General features: G+C 41.6%; 1 protein-coding gene across 2 annotated transcripts in view; it reads left to right on the top strand.

Annotated features, from left to right (window-relative positions):
- EXOSC9 (exosome component 9) overlaps window positions 1–16,211 on the top strand; it is a 1,088,118-nt gene extending 1,071,907 nt beyond the window's left edge. For both annotated transcript variants that reach the window (XM_069631163.1, XM_069631164.1), the window contains one exon: window positions 15,947–16,211. In XM_069631163.1, the coding sequence (XP_069487264.1) occupies window positions 15,947–16,031 (85 nt within the window). In that variant the 3' untranslated portion in view covers window positions 16,032–16,211. The remainder of the gene's footprint in view (window positions 1–15,946) is intronic.
- Window positions 16,212–17,252: the final 1,041 nt, after the last annotated feature.

The raw sequence follows: 17,252 nt of genomic DNA, 5'->3' as shown, positions 1-17,252 counted from the left end.
GTTATTGGATGTTTATTGAGTACAAAATCGTGAGTTTTATCACTGATCCATTTGTTGTCTAGAGCCTTTTCCCATGTTCTAATAACTCGAGTTTTAATCTCTACGAAGGGGCCCCTATTGTAATGCTCACCTGATTCCCACGGAGGCGCTGGTCTTGGCAGGAAGGTGTCTGTGACTCGAAAAGTGATGTGCAGGACTCGATTGGCTTCTGGGGTCGAACCTCTTCTCACTGTGTGTCGAACCCGAAGGGTGAGGTTTCTGTAGGTGAAAGAATATGGGGCTTAAGGGTCTGGGCTGTTGAATGTTCCTCTCCCTCTCCCTCTCTTCCTAGCTTCTCCGTAGAGCCCCCCAGGTCAACGTGCTCACCTTAGATAGGTGAATGCTGGACTCTCCATCTGCGTCTGGTGCAGGGTGCCGTTGCCAGTTCCTTCACTGGTGAAACATAGGCCTCTTGAACTCAGAGGATCGTTACCGTCGTTAACTGCACGAGCGGTGAGTTTCCGGGCACCTTTTTAGTCTTTATAGTCTTTAGGTGCGTGGCACGTTAATATTGAACAGGACTCTGTATAATGCTTTTCCCTTTTTGTCTTGCAGGACTCTGGAGATGGAAGATGGAGTGAAGCGCCTGGAAATGAGTAAGTAAATGCAAGCGCTCAAACTGTCTTTTTCCCTTGCTGCTTAGTTCGTGCTGAAGAGATGCCGGAGTATTTGCAGGCGTTCTATTGTGACGAGCGCGATGGGCGTAAGTAAATACCTGTCTAATGTCTCTTCTTTTGTTTTCACAGGCGGCGATGCAGCGTGAAGAAATCCGGAATTCGCGGAGAGCCGGTAAGTAATAACAATGCTTTTGTCTTCACAGGCGGAGGTGCAGCGTGAAGAAATGGCCGCAGCCGATGGATCAGGTGAGTAAGCACTGTGTGTAAAGGTTGCCTTGCTAACCTGTTGTTTCTTGTCCTTGCAGGTGCTGTTGTTGACTGGATACAGGAATGGTAAGTATAATTCTTGCAGGTTCAGGATCGAAAGAAGAAAGGCTGGAACAGACTCGGTGAGCGTTCTGCTGCAGATGCAGAATAACGCGAAGCACGTTTCATCTATCGGGTGTGGTTTAAATAGCCTTGGAGTGATGAGGCGTCTTCCTCCACGGCCCGCCTAGGTAAGAAAAGAGTTCCAGTTCCAGAAGAGTTCCAGTGCTGTATCCAGGCAGTGGAGCTTGCCCCACCCAGGTACGAAAGTAGTTCCTGTTCACAGAGGACTTCTAAGTGGCTGGTAAGTAAGCAGCATGGTCTGCTGCAGGTAAATCCACCCAAGCATCTTCATACATAATATGAGCCCGGCGCTTCCAGTGCCGGGACCGATGACTTTGATGAGCCTGGTGCCACCGGCGCCAGGACAAGGCCCAAAAGGTCCCAGTGGGGACCGGCTGGTGCCTAAGATAACGGTTAGGGGCCTGCTTCCAAGGATGTTGGGCTGTTCCTGACTCCTTGGAAGCAGTGATCATGACACCTATCCAACACAATATAGGTGTTATCGTCATTCAATAGATCCAAGCATTTCTTAATGTAGAATGAAGTGTCCATAACAATGATGGCTCCCCCCACTTGTCAGCCGGTTTGATGGTGAGTTCATCATCTTTTGCTTAATTCAATTTGTTCTAGGTGGCTGTTCTTGATGTTTAAGGGATAATCCCTTTGGTAATTAAGCACACTCTTTTCAAAAAGGTTCAGGACTGAATTCTGCACCTAAGGATCAAATGTATTTTTCGGGAGCATCTCTAATCTGTCATCCCCCAAGGTCTGTGATTCGCTAGGGTGTTGCGATTCAAAGAACATTTTTAGTCCAACATTTCTAAGGAGTCTATGTAGACCAACCTTTTCATCAAAGAGTGAGCTATTACATGTAGGGACAAAAGATAATCCTCTGAGTGTGTCTAATTGGCCATTAGAAAATATTTAGCTAGAAATGTTAATGACCAGAGTCTCGCAACTTCGCATCTTGCGTGAGGTGAAGATAAGATCGTCAGATGTGACAAGAACACAATTGATGATACCTAGGACCCAGGACAAAGAGACACCACTCTTGTGTATCTCCAAGTTTTCTCGCCAAAGCTTTCAGATCAGCAAAACCATCAAAACACATTGGGGTATTCTTCACAATTATCCTTTACTTCTCAAACTTTTTCCTAAAGCCCCTATGATGTGTTTGAAGAGAGGGAGAAACCTTAGGGATAAACTAGTAAGGGCCTACAAACCACCTAAGGAGAAACTACTCCTGAGGACAGAAATGAAGGGCACATTCCCATGCCTCAATTGCTCACACTGCAAACAATGTCATTAAGGGTAGTTTAGTCTCTCTCCCACGAACAGGTAAAAAGATCAACCTTAAAGACTATTCAATTGCCTAACTACAGGTGTTATTTATATGATAAAATGCCCCATGCGGGAAATTGTATGTAGGGCAAACAATGAGATCAGCTAGGAAAAGGTGGACGGAGCATAAGTCAACCATACGATGTAAAAATCAACGTTCACCAGTGGCTAGACACTTTCCAGAACAAAAACACACAATAGCCCAAATCAAGTTCCAGATACTCGAGGTAGTTAAACACCCACAAATGGGAGGCAGCTACCATTCCCTCCTTCTACAAAGAGAGCTGTATTGGATCCATTTGCTGGACACCGTTCAACCAAAGGGTCTGAATGAAGAATGCTCATTGAACTGCTTTGTGTAATTGTACACCGTGGATATTATTGAGATTGCATCTCTCCTAAATTATGGTTGTCTGACTCTTGTCTATTAAACACATCGACCAACCATCAGCACATCTGGAGGCTACACACCTGTGTGTTACCTCGGATGCAGGTTGTATGGTATATTTCTTTTTGTCCAATGTTGTATTTTAGCTATCTAAATTGAGTTTGTTATACTCTATACCACCAATACATGACTGGATTTATGGGTTACCAGATTACCGTATATTACACACATTTGTAAAACAAGATGTCCACACAGTGTGTTTTGATAATTTAATCAACTGAACATGCAATGGGTTGATTCCATCTAGGACTTTACTAGACATTTGCAAGTCACCTTGACATAATCTGTGCTTCTATCCACTTATAGGTTTACACTGTGAAATAACAGAGATACTAGAGGTCTTTAGGATCATCTTTTACTAATACTCAGAGGATTATTCAACCTGCATTAGCCATCACATACAACGTGCATGATTCCTACTTTCACTATTTGAACCTATTTACAGCGTATAGGTGTACTTGCTATTTGCCAGCTATACTTGACAAGATATGCCATCAACGGTATTGAACTACACATACTATTCATAAGATAGAATCTCTCCGATCATGTCATTCTCAGTAGAGATTTTTTTCTTAAGTCTTTCATTATTTGTTTTATATTCTTTGGTTATTCTTTATCTGATTATGTTTTTTATATGTCTCTTTGACCTTTAGATTTCATGTTTTTCACGTGCTGGTTTGGGTTCTTCACCGCAGAAATACGGTTTTTGTTGGTGAGGTTTCATAGTAAGCATCCAGGTATCTCTACCTATTCCAAGATGGATGCCTCTTAGGTATCCACGGCAGTAAATCTTTAGTCGGTCTTCTTTTCCTTGCCTAGCATCCTTATTTATACCTTTCCAATATGGCGCTGCTCGTTTCCGTGGAGAATGATGCTTTGCTCCTCTTTCCGCATCAAACTTAAATCTGTTGAGTCATGACTACAGGTAGGGCGGGCTTCCTTGTCCTCTGACATCTAGATTATCTTTCTTAACAGAGGACTACTTATTTTGACTTTGCTATATTTATTTCTTGTTTTAGCTGTTACATCACAGCTATTTTGGGAATCATCTGTTTAATATCACGGATTGTGTATCCGGAATTCAAAGGTTTGGTTTGTGTACCTTTGAACATTGCCCGCCTATATCTTTTTGCAGGACGTCGCTAGTTGACCATTAGAGATATGTTTCTATACACGCTAGGAACTATAGTGTGATCTGTTTATCCAAGCATTTTTATTGAGTCAGGTATTTCTTTTTCACTATCTTTTCATAATTAGGTCCATCACGAAACCAGTTACCTATCGGCTTCCAGCTCCACGCTGCTGATTGCAGTCCACCATTATGAACACTGCATTTTGAACTCAATTGTTTGATTTAGTATCTTTGTGTATTTCCCGCCTACAACATATTTTGTGTAGGATGAAGGGGATCCATTCATTAAGGCATGTTTGCTACTCTTAGGGGATTACAGTGCATATTAGATCTGATCTGTTACTCAGCAACTATTTTTATTAAGTCAGATATTTTCCCTCCACCATTTCTACATTTAGGTTTACCACATAGTCTGTTACCTGCGGGTCCCGGTTCTACGCTGTTGCCTCTCTATGGGGTTCCACTTTACCCAGGTTTCAGTCCCGAGCATTGTACTCTTCTCCACTTGCGGATTCTCTAACATCAAGGTGAGCTTCTCTGATTTGCGGGATTTAGCCAGGATGGCTCAATGTTCATGTTTTACTACAATTGAGTGGTACAAATTAGTCTCTAGAAGGTTGCATGAAAGCCCCTATATTAGTGATCTAGGGACTATGACTCTTACAACTTGAACATGGAATTTTGTAACGTATCACTTTTTTTTTAGAGATGATGGTCTCCGATAAAAGATTCTTATGAAAGTGTGGTGTTAAAGAATTAGATGTCTGGAAGTCTGGACATCTATCTTGATGTATCGTGATTACATATGAAATACACTATGATATTGACATAACTATCTATTTTCTGTAATGTATTGTTGACACCACATTCATACACAACATTTTCCTTTCAGTCCGTCAATCCTCTTGAAGAAGAGGATAAAGTATTCAAAACGCGTCACCCACACAGAACAGACTTTTGTTTGTTTTTGCTTTGCTTTGTACATTTATACTTTGTGAATAGAAGAATATATATATTCAGTGAAAAAAACTTTGTTAAAGGGATGTTATGGTTACGTTGCCCTACTAAAAACATGTAAAATTCACTACAATAAAAACTTAAAGAGAATGTGTTGTAATGTGATGCGTAATGACAGGCAGGAAACTTTTTTTAGTGAAGAGGACAGGTTTTTGGTAGGTCAACTTAACCTTAACGTTCCCTTAACAAAGTTTTTTTTGTAGTGAATTTTACATGTTTTTAGTAGGGCAACGTAACAATAACGTCCCTTTAGCAAAGTTTTTTTCACTGAATTGCATAGGTTTTTAGTATTGTAATTGAATCATAACATTACGTTAGCAAAATGTTTCTACTGCATTTATGAGGGTTCTAATAGTAACAAATAAGCATACTACATTTGAAGTAACTGCCCACCTTCCGAAGAATGCCACATTATCATGTGCTGGCACACAGTATGGGGGCGTGATCGAAAACGCATACACACTTCACAATAACGTGTGCCTGATTGATAGTGCGGAAGTACATTGCATATTCTTGTAGGAACTTGTAACTGCAAAATTTCCGGCGCAGAACTCCACAGGGCAAGTTTGCAGTGCAATAGAAGCAAGAGTCCATAACGTCGTCTCTGGATCATTAACCCCCCATTCCTCCCCAATACATGGGGGATGAATGCCATTAGCAATCGGGATTTTACAGCATTAACCCATGGTACCAAAAAAGATGATTTTTTTTATTGTCTTCAACCGGAACGCCTCTGGCGTTCCCGGCTGAAGAAAACAAATCCTTTTCCAAGATGGCCACCATAGAAAGGGAAGAAGGGTGTTGGATAGAAACCCTTCTTCGCTTTCCATTACAGCCTGCATAAAGCAAAAATGAAACCGTGTGACCGTAAAGGCAGCACCACATTTTTGTTCCTTGAGAAATGTATCGTTATGAGCAAGACCTTTACCAGAAAGCCAGTCCCTAGTGGAGATGGCGACTTCAAAGCAATGTTTTGTCCCTTCCAGTAATGGCCAGTACCCACTTCCCCGACATTGTGGCCACTAACCATACATAGAACCTACCCCTCAGAGACAGACGCTATACCGTTGATTTGTTATGTACATATCGACACTTGTTAAAGAGCAAAACACTACCACATGCACAACACAAAGCTTTTCGGTCGCTGTCAATGACCTTTACATACATGAGTTGTAGATGCAGTAATTTTTGTCTATAAAAAAAACGCAAAGGATTAGTCTTAGTACGTCTGCACAAAATCCCAAGAAACTCTGTGATGGCAAGCGCAATCACGTCAGAAATACTGCAAGCAACACCATTACCACTCACCTTTCGACACATAATTTCGTAAGTGGCACAGGTCGAAAGGTGTGCAAATATGTGTATTAGGAGGGTGTAACCATGTATTATTTTACAAACATTTCTGTACAGCAAACACTTTGAGTGCCCTTACCTCATTTTTCCTCTTTTAGAAAGATACTAATCATTCTGAACTAATGTTGGTTAATGCAGCATCTGGGTGACAGAAAGTGGCATGACGACACTAAAGCATATGGGATTGGCCTGACCCTCCCGTAGTCAAAGAAAGTGGTATGCAATACCTTTCTCCATAACGTTCCTTGGCAGCATAACCAAATACGTCCATAAGGACTTACGTGCCATGATGCATCACCTACAAAAGAACACATTAGGACCTGCAACGTAGCACGCCACATTTTGAAATAGGAGAGTAAATTTGTAAAAAAAAAAAAACACTCACATTTAAGAATTAGTAGATTTATTTCACAATAAACGGAGTGAATCACCGCCCTATGGAATTAGTAAAGTAGGTTTGTTTCACAATAAACTGTGTGAAATGATCACCCTATTCACATTTCCATAAAAGTAGTAAGTTTGTCTTTGGTCGACAATGAAAATGTTAATGGTAATAGCCACGTTGTTGTTTTCCCACACAGAAAGTAAGCGTTGCCGGCACAGTAGTCATTTTCATTGCACATTGATTTGTAAGACGACGTCAATCGCTGTGATCTACACTACCAGAAAGGATGGAATGTTACTCCTTATGGCGACAGCAGTGTAAGGGCATAGAGGTCCGACACGGTCATCCCACTGAATTATGACGCACAGACAACCGATGACAAACAGTTGCATTTGACGGTTAAAAAGCTGTCACTCGACAGCTGCAATCCGTGACAATCACAATAGGGAAGGAAGTAGCTGAGGGGGAAAAGGGAAATCAATATGCAAACTTTGAACAAAACAAAGTTGTAAAAAATAACATTTTCAGTAAAAATTATTGCAATAGGAGGAAATGTAGTGGGACCCTATGGACGGCGACAATGTGCAAACTCCATAATGGGAAAAAAAACATTTCAACGGCACAGAAAGCTGGACCGTCTTTATTAATAATAAAATATTTGTTTGGAAGTAGCTGAGCGGTGAAAGAGGAAATGAAACGTGTATCAATACGCAACCTCTGCACAAAACAAAGTTGTAACATATACCATTTTGAGTAAATATTAATTTAATGTGGGGAAATGTAGTGGAACCTTACAAACGGCGACAATGTGCAATGCCCATATTGGGGAAAAAGCATTTCAACGACACAGAAACCTTGTAATTCAGTAGGAAAATTACATTTTTTTCTTTTCGACAGTAAAAATGTGAAGCCAGTTCGGTATATAGGCGTCAAAAATAAACTTACATGATGTGGACCGCCTCCATTGCGTTCAGAACAGTCAACCAGTAGTGTATTTGGAAGAGTGCCTCTTCGGGAACTGGTATTTAATGTTCGGTACAAATGTTTTTGAAGCATAACCTTATCAAACAATATGTTTTTCTAACTGTTATTCCCTGAATTCTTTCTGCTTTTTCCCTGTAGATCAAGGTTAAAAAACAAATGTCCCTTATGGGTGCCGACAAATATGAGCTCGTATTGAAAAGTGAAAATCAAGTGACCTTCACTCCGAATAGAAATACATTCTCATTTTGCAACAACCTATCCGCAGCTATTCATGAGAACCACTACTCCCGTACACGTGCAGAAGTGCTGTGTGTACGAAATAGTGCAGGTGGCTGGCTTAGATTGTGAACTGTAGGCCGCCAGTCTGACCGCAGTAATGTTGTTTATGTATTTTAACATGGACGCAGTAAGTTCATTTCGTACAATGAGTAACAAGTCCCACTGTACTGTATGACAGTGGTAACAAGAATACATCAATGTTTGACTTTGTACTGCCACATCTCATTAACGCTTACCTTTCGAAACAGTGTTCCATAAGTGTAACAAGTGCATTGGTGTCTTCTTTGTTTATGTATGTTGGCGGCAATGAGCACGTACAACAGAAAACGAAGTAAACATGGCGGCCGTATCGAAAGATTATGACGCACTTCACACTGTGGCACAACCAGCACGCCACGGAATAGCCAATTGAAATCTTCTCCACGGAGTGAACAGGGAAGTGTGACCGCGGAGCGGACATAGATATCACTAATTTTTAGAGACATACTTTTTGATCATTTTAAGGAAACTACTGGACGGATTGTCACCAAATTTACAAAAGCACGCTTTCGGGACCAAGCCCCTGCCAAAAATTTGGTGAAAATCCGTCCAGCGGTTTGGCCTGTAGCCGTGCGCAAAGTTTTTCCCCCAATCAGTCTATGGGGAAAAAAAGACGTTTTGGGACCCCCTCTATAACTCCCCCCCCAGACGAATCCTTGCCAAACGTTGCAAAAATATTTAGAGTGGCCCATATACTTTTTTTGCAAAGTTTGGTGAGGATTCGTCCAGGGGGAGCAGAGTTATAGGCCGCCCAAAAAGTGCTCTTCCTATGGAAACAGCAACTTAACCATAACTACACAGCCACTTTTGTGGCTGTGTAATATTCTTTTTACAAAAATGTGCTTGTCATGTAAATTTCTTTTGAACAATGATATGATTTTCGATTAGCTGTTTTGTTTAGCATTTGATAGTGTGCAGGGGACGAAAGGATTTGTATGTCAAATCACCTTTTGTCTTCATAACAGGAGACACACTACAAATATGTCAGCAACATATGCAGAACACAATAAAGCTTTCTCTATCAACAAGAATAAGTTAAGCCTAGTTCTCAGTCGGGTGAAACAGCTTCTAGGGACAATAATTCAAACAGAAGATGCTTTAGTCTTCCCCTCCAACAAGAGGGTCCTCTGATAAACCAAAGGGTGTCTCACCCGCTAGTCCCTGGGGAATTGTCATCCAGGTGGCCTGGACACGGCCATCGCTTTGTATCCAGTTCCTGGGGGTGCACCAGCGCGGGAGGATCACCTGGGTAAGGGACCTTCAGGGAGTGGGGGTGAGGCAGCCGATGGTGAGATGCAGTATTTCCCCCCCTTTTTCGTTTATCCAACCCCCCCTTTTACACAAACACTGGGCAGACGAAGCGGGTGACTGAGAGTAACAAGATTAACTCTCATACATCGTACTGGACTTGTCCCGTTAATCGGGTCAGGCAAAGTTAGGCACTTGAGTTAAAGTGCGTACACCTGATACCAATTAGCTCTCCTTACACAGATAAAAGGCAGAACCTAAATAGACACTCTGAGCAAGGTGGAACACGAGCACGAGCAGCACTTCCGTGACAAAGTCAAACCTCTTTGAGCAGAGCGACAGTCCAAGGGGCGAGAGCAGCGGGTCAAAAACCGCAAGAGTTCCCAATTGGAGGTTGTTGCCTCCAACAGGCTGCGAAAGACACTTGGAGAAGGCCAAATCCCACATCAGAAGGCTGCATTGTGTTTTAAAGCATGCCAGCGTCCCTCCCGTGTGAACGGCAGAGCTGGGGAGGCGAGGCCAAGCCTGTGGTACTAACCTTGACTCGTGAATTGGAAATCAGAAAAACCAAGAAAGAAATGCACACAGCCGGTGAGTTGGCAAGAGACCTGAGAGACCGGTGGGTGTTAAAGAAATTTTGAAGTGGCAACATTATATCGCTAGTGAAGGCTGCACGCATGTAGATTAGACGCGAAGAAAGGCAGACCTGTGAATTAACTTTGAAGTAGGCACATCTGTAAAATCAGCGATACTGAGTAACGGAGTGGTCCGTCCAGAGAAATGAAGTAGCCCACTCGAAAGTTGCTGTGAAAGATGTATTGTTTCAAAACGATAAAGCGAATACAATGCAAAAGCAAATGAAGCAAAATTAACTCCTAGAGAAGGGGAGAGTGAAAGTTGAAACTTGAACTTTTAGTCGAAGTGGTCCTGCAGAGATCTGTACAGAAAGTCACCCACATTCGAAAATATTTGACATCTGAAAGTGGTCTGAGCCCTGCTGAGGGAGACCCGAAGTGTAATAAGCTTGAGGAAGGAAGCGTGCTTGCAAGTCCTGGTGAACTTTGTTTTGAAGAGGTCTGAGCCCGACAGAGGGGGACCAAAGTGAACTGTGTTTTGAAGAGGTCGGAGTCCGGAAGAGGGAGGCCTGTGTGAACTGTTTGTTGAAACATTATTTGAAAGTCTGAAAAGAGACTTTGACTTGGAATGCCAGGTAGGACTCGGTCCACGTTTTGGAACTGTTGATTGTGTTTAAAACCAAAGCCAGATTGTTTAATCCTGCCTACAGGGACTGCCTTACTCCGTGTGGTCTAACGTGGGGAAGAGAGCTGATTCAGCTACATTTATTCTTTTGAACACTGATTTTTCCTTTACATACATTTCTCCTTTATACACGTTTTGTACAACAGATGGGGCAGGCATTAGGTTTTATTCGTATAGGCCATTTTGATTTGACGAACTCCACTAGGACGGTTTTGTTTATCGTTTGATGGTCGAGACTACTCCCATCTTAGTTATAGGGCAAAGTAGGAGTTTTTCCAACTCCAGAAACTTCAATTAAGGTTTTACAAATTGTACCTATTGTGTCTGTGTCATACTTGTGATACCATGCCTCCCCTACAGTCCGAAACATACCAAACAGACCCTCCAGCTTAAAGCGATTTTGCAATCCTGCAAAATGCTGCGAAAAATGGCAGTTTTTGCAAAAAAGCGCAAAAATGGCGTTTTTGCAAAAACACCCACACACATGGGCGTTTTGCAAAAAAAATATAAAAAATAAAAAAGAAATACTCAAGGGGCCATTTTCTCAACTTTTTTTTGACTCAAGAAACATAATGTACAAGCACATCTCATCACTTGAGCAAAAAAAAAAAAGCAGTCCCATCCACAAAGGACATCTGAATGGACGCTTCTTATATGCACTCATTCAGATGTCCTTTTTCACCCCTTTGCTCAAATCAGGGGGCGTTTCTGCGCATTTAAAAGCGCATCCCAAATTGACAAGCAAGATGCGTTTTTAAATGTGCAGAAATTGTAGGCCACCCTATGCGCCTACTTTAAATATGTGCACAAGGGGTGTCACTGCTTTACAGGGTCTTTACTGATCCTACTGACTCATGCAATACTTAAAACGAAAAAGAAGGGAAAAAAAGCTGCTATCCCACTTGGATTTCTGTTCCCCAAATGGGATAGAAATGTGTTTTTTTTTTTTTTGGGTTGCATTTTACAGTGGCAGGACCCTTAAGGGCCAGTCACGGTGAAATGCACGGGGAGCCTGTAGACAATTGTCAGGAGAACGCTTCCAACACAAACTTATTCAAGATGACTGGCCAGCACATCATTTGCGCTACAGCTCAGCCCTGTGGAAATGCGCAGGTCTCCTTTGAAATTAAGGTGGCCTGCTCATTTCCAAAAATGGGTTATCTAAAAACAGCACATTCTCTGCTCTGTTTTTAGATGCCCCATTTTTTTAGGCCAAAATCTACAGTTTTCTTCAAAAATTTAACAATGGTCACAATATCCGAGAAAAAGGAGTGAGAAGGTGAGTGCTGGGTGAGCTGTGGCGTGGTAGGCAAGAAAGCAAAGGGAGATCAGAAGGAGAGCAGTGGGTCAGAGGTGGAGGGGGTGGGCAAGAGCAGAGCGGATGCAGTGGGACAGTGAGCCAGAAATCAGAGAGCGGAGGGACAGAAAGTGGAAGGAACGTGGGCTCAGGGGTAGTAGTGGGCCCAAAGCAGAGAGGGATTGGCTGGAAGAGGGGCAGTAAGCTGAAGATTGGGAGAAAGGATGAGGGAAGAGTGATAAAATGGGAGAAAGGATGAAGGATGCAGAAGTAGAACGCACGAATGAAGCACTGTATACTGCGGGAGGAATTGGGGCACGTACGGTGTGAGTTGGGAGTATGATTTGGAGTTTGGCAGGGTCTAGAGAGCGCAAATTGTGAGTTGGTAGTGTGATAGAGCATGTGAGTATGTGTACAACTGAGTGTGAGGTTCGAAAATACAAGTTGTGATGGGGAATTGGTGAAACGTGTGATGTGTGTTGGGTGAGAGAGGTGTGTCGGTGTTTGCGGGATTGGGGAACATAGAAGGGGAATATTTTCAGCATTACAACTGATAATGATTAATAACTATTAAATAGGGATGCACATTAAACCAAAAAACCTAGCCAAAACAAACACTGTTCTGGCAAGCCAGAGACATCTAGGACTTTTCCTATTTGATACAAAAGATACATATATTGACACCCTGGCTCTCTTGTAGCCTTGCACACAGCCTCTTTCCTGCAGTGTATCAATCTTGCACCCTCCAGTCAATAAAAATTGTGCTGAAAAATGCCGCCATAAAGGATTGTGCCACAAAATTTGTCATTTCATGCCGCAAAATCCTGGAGGGTCTGACTAAATCAAATCCCATGTTATACTGTTGGTCGCCAGATAACAGTCAGGAAGGTAATGCACGTTCTTGGTATGTTAGCATCATGCATCTTCATTGTGCCACATGCAAGGCTACACATGCGTCCAATGGTTAGTGAAACAATGGTTTCAGGCAAACGGCAATTGGGACAATCTAGTGGAGGTTTTGCAGAAAGTGGTGGACAAAGAAGAACTTGTCAAGAGGAAATCCCTTTGTCAACCTGCCAACACACGTCACAATCATAACAGATATATCACTTTCGGGTTGGGGAGCGCATTACCTCCACCATACAACATACGGCATGTGGACACAAAACACCAGCCAAAAAGCACATCAGTGTTCTTGAATTGCTAGCACTGTACAAAGCACTACAAGCTTCCTAGCATCATCTAGCAGGGAAGAATGTACTAGTTATCACGGACAGCACAACTGCCATGTTTTACATCAACAAACAGGGCGAGACTCACTTCCTAAATCTGTCCACAGTAGTACAAAAGATTCGGAAGTGGATCATCCAGGGAGGAATTTTCCTCTTGTCTCAACACATTCCAGTGGAACACAACTGCCTAGCAGACACACTAAGCAAAAACGCGGGTCTGCCCTCAGATCACGGGTGGAGTTGTATTCAAACATTGTAAATGGCATCTTTTCACATTAGGGGGCATCCAAACATAGATCTCTTTGCAACAAAAGAAAATGCGAAATGCCACACTTACGCCTCCTGGTTACCGCTGAGGGGGGCCACGGGAACACACTGTGGATCGGTTGGTCAGGAATATTGTCGTAGACTTTATCTTCGAAGTCACTTTTTAACAAAGTAATCCACAGATGCGTCAGGAGCACCTAATCATGATTCTAGTTGCTCCAATGTGTTCACGTTAAACATGGTATTCCCACCTTTTCATGATGACTGACCATTTGCCCACCAATTAAGCTAACCTGTCCTTACAATATGGTGTCACAGAATCAAGGCTCAACCCTTCTTCCACATCCTTGGGCAACCAATTTAGCAGCTTTTCTCCTGAGGTCATAGAATGAATTCAGCCATCTTAAATTACCTAGCAGATGCATGAAAATATTAAGACGCACATAAACCCAATACTAGACACGGCTCTTTAACAAATGGAAAAGATTTGTAGTATGTAGAAAGTCTAATCTAAACCCAATTGACTGTTCACCAACTCATATAGTACGCTATCTAATTCACTTGTTGGGCTCGGGTCTAGTCTTTAATTCCTTAACAGTACATTTAGCTTCACTACCTGCAACATCACAAAGCAAGGTTTCATGGTGGAGGATTCAAGTTGTGAAAGCCTTCATGGAAGCAGTCATGACTATATCCCCCTATTGCAAATCCACTCCCTAGATGGGATTTATACATCGTTCTAAGTAATCTCATGGGTCTCCCTTTTGAGCCTATGCATAATATAAGCATCAAGGATCTCGCTTACAAAGCCGCATTTCGTATAGCCATCACTTCTATTATAACGTGTAGAGAGCTCCAGGCTTTATCCATAACGAAACCTTTCTTCACAACACAAAAGAACAAGGTGGTCTTAAGAACGCACCCACGTTTCACAGCAAAGTTAATTTCCAAATTTCATGTCATCAATCTATTGAACTGTCAGCATTCTTTCAGGACCCCGCAGAACTCAGGAGAGAGAGCTCTCCATACACTGGATGTTAGCAGAGCTGTCATGTACTACCTCAACTAAACAAAGCCAATCAGGAAAACTGACCAGTTCTTTGTTTCCCTGGCTGCTGAAAGAGAAGGCAGCCATTTCTAAATGGATAGTAAAATGCACACAGCACTATTACAGGTTATCCAACAAGGAACTACCATGTACACCTAGAGCGCACACCGCACATATTACAAGGGTGACATTAGCCTTCATTGCACATTTACCTTTGGAGGCAATCTGTAAAGCAGCTACATGGAGTTCAGTTCACACCTTCACTCAACAGTACTGCGTTGACGCACAAACAAGGAATGACTGTCAACTGGGACAAGAAGTGTTAAAAAATGTGTTTGCCTTCTGTTCCTTCGAACGCCCCACCTCTTTCTCCTGGTACTGCTCGCTAGTCTACACAAAGCAGATCCACAAGCCTCAGACAACAAACATTACATACCTGTAATCGTCATTCTGATGCTTGCTTAAGCTTAGATTCAGAGTAGAAGATACATAGACAACATGCACTTCTACAGATTTGTTTCTCTTTTTACTAAACACTTCATGCAACCTTAATAAAAAACAATCTGAGGATCATGGGTACAGTACACATCACAGCAGGGATAGTATTACAAACATACCCCATCAACATCCCTGTTCTAATTTGAAAATAAATCGTGTAATACTCTCCAACCACTAGATGTCGGCCTATGCAAAGCATGTGAATCTAAGCAGATGCAAGCATCAGAAATACGATTAAAGATATGGAATGGTTGTCATATATGATCCATGGTTTGTGGGAAATGTTTTTTATGGCAAAATAATTGTCCTGCTGCAAATGCCTGTTCTTAATTCACATCCTTTATTATGATTTTTATGTATTGTCTAGGAAACCTAGTCGTATGGTTTATTAGAAATCTTGTTTTAAATTATTTAAATTATAGTTGCATATAAAGTAGTTGGTATATAGGGGGATTTGGAAGTTGTTCACAATCAAATAACTGGCAAAAAAGTTCCATTCTTGGAGTCCAAATTGGGTGGTACTTGCATTCCTTGGAGTGGAGCCTTTCCCTAATTATGTTAATGCTTAACTACATGCAATAATTGTCTTTGACCCTAAGATATAGGAGAGCCTTGCATAAAGAATTAACCAGCTCAACAGAATGAGGTCTTCATTGTTTCAGGAGAAAAAGAATGTCGACTTTTGTACTTAATTTGTCAATTACACTACAGAAATCTGCTACTAGAGCATTTGCCATGAATATACTATGTTTAACCATGTATGGGTGTCAGTGTGTATCGAAATTGTAGCATACCGAGCAAGCTTGCAGATAATTAAAATAGATCTGAATTATGTATTGTAGTGTCACTGTTGTGGGCAGACAGAATTAGATTGTGCAGAAGCAAAGGAGTCGATGCATTTTGATAAGATTAAATTATACTGAAACTACCTAGGACTTTAAAATGTTAGCTGGACGTAGTGCCTTCTATGTCTACAGAAGTCTGATCCCATTGTAATGTGGCATTTTATATTGCTCCGCCATTAGCGCCCACCGACATTTATTTTTAGTTATTACATGGTAGGTTGTTTTCATCACTGTTCTATTTGTTTTAGGTCTGTGCCCCAATCCAAACACCAGGACAACTTCATCACTCAAAAGAAAACCAATAAAAAGAAACAAAAGAAGCCTACACATTAAAACTAGGATGCATTCTCCATAAAGGCACAGTGTACTGATGGAAGCCGTCATAAGTCTGCATGTTAGTTAATGCTGTGCATTACTAAAACAAACCTGAATGCGTACATATTTAATATGTTTCAAGTGATTGTTTCAAACTGGATTTTATACTGAGATTCACAATAAATGTCCTTTTCTCTTTGTGGGTCAGTTTTTGTGATGCTAGAGGCCATGTATGCCAATTAAATTCCCCCTGGACCTTTTGTATAATAGGGCTTCATGCAAACTCACACATGTCTTCTTAGGCCAGAGTGACAAGGTTGGTAACCTGTGGAAAAATTGTAATGAAAATACCAGCCAGGTTTGACAACAGTAGGAAGGTGGCAATAACGCCTACTTGACACTGGGATTTCAGCAAGGAAACCAGTTAATGGATTTTTAGGAAACGTATTAGGTGTTGGGTGGGTGGGAGAGATGACCTACAAAGTGTGCTTTCCTGAACTGGAAAGTCTGTCTGCAGAACGAGGGTTGTTGGCTATTTAGGTATAAATAGATTTAGGTTTCCAGAATGTAGATTTCTAGAAGGCTTGTAGCTCATTAATTTTTTGGATGGAAAAATGGGCTTGATCATGCATGGCTTCATGGAAAGTTAATTCCCTTGGAGCCAGTGTAAGTTTCTGAGCACTCAAAATTCTTTCATTATCATTAACATTGGCGATTAAAAAGGTTTAAGACAGAAAGGTCTCAATTGTATAGGCCTTTAGACTTCTGGACCTCTGTAGCTTTTTAGGTAGTCCCTTAAAAGCCGTTTTCAGGCCTTGTGACTAATGTTCAAGTCAGCAAGATTCCTTTCCAATGAATCTGGACTTGGTCTCCCACTTTCACCCTGCAGTGTGTAATCTTGTTTCTTCAGTAACCTAGAGCATCCGGTTGGTGGCAGTGGCATTAATGGGTTATTTATTTGAGTTCAAAATGCAATGAAGGGTGGGCACCACGATGTTATTGTAGTATCAATGTTAAAGTAACCTATACAAAATCTATATTATATTCAACAGAGTCTCGGAGAAAAAAATCCTATGGCACATAATTTGCATTATGCTTAGGTGTTTTTCTTGGCTAATAGACTTACCATTTGCATGGATATATTTTTTATTCACACAGATGTAGTCAAGTATTGCTCCATCCACCACTATGTGGTAATACGATTCACCCAGGTAACAATTTATACATCACTTATTTCAA

The sequence above is a fragment of the Ambystoma mexicanum genome, chromosome 6q, assembly GCF_040938575.1.
Source record: "Ambystoma mexicanum isolate Mex_15411 chromosome 6q, UKY_AmexF1_1, whole genome shotgun sequence".
Classification (NCBI taxonomy): Eukaryota; Metazoa; Chordata; class Amphibia; order Caudata; family Ambystomatidae; genus Ambystoma; species Ambystoma mexicanum.
This window is presented reverse-complemented; position numbering and strand designations above follow the sequence as displayed.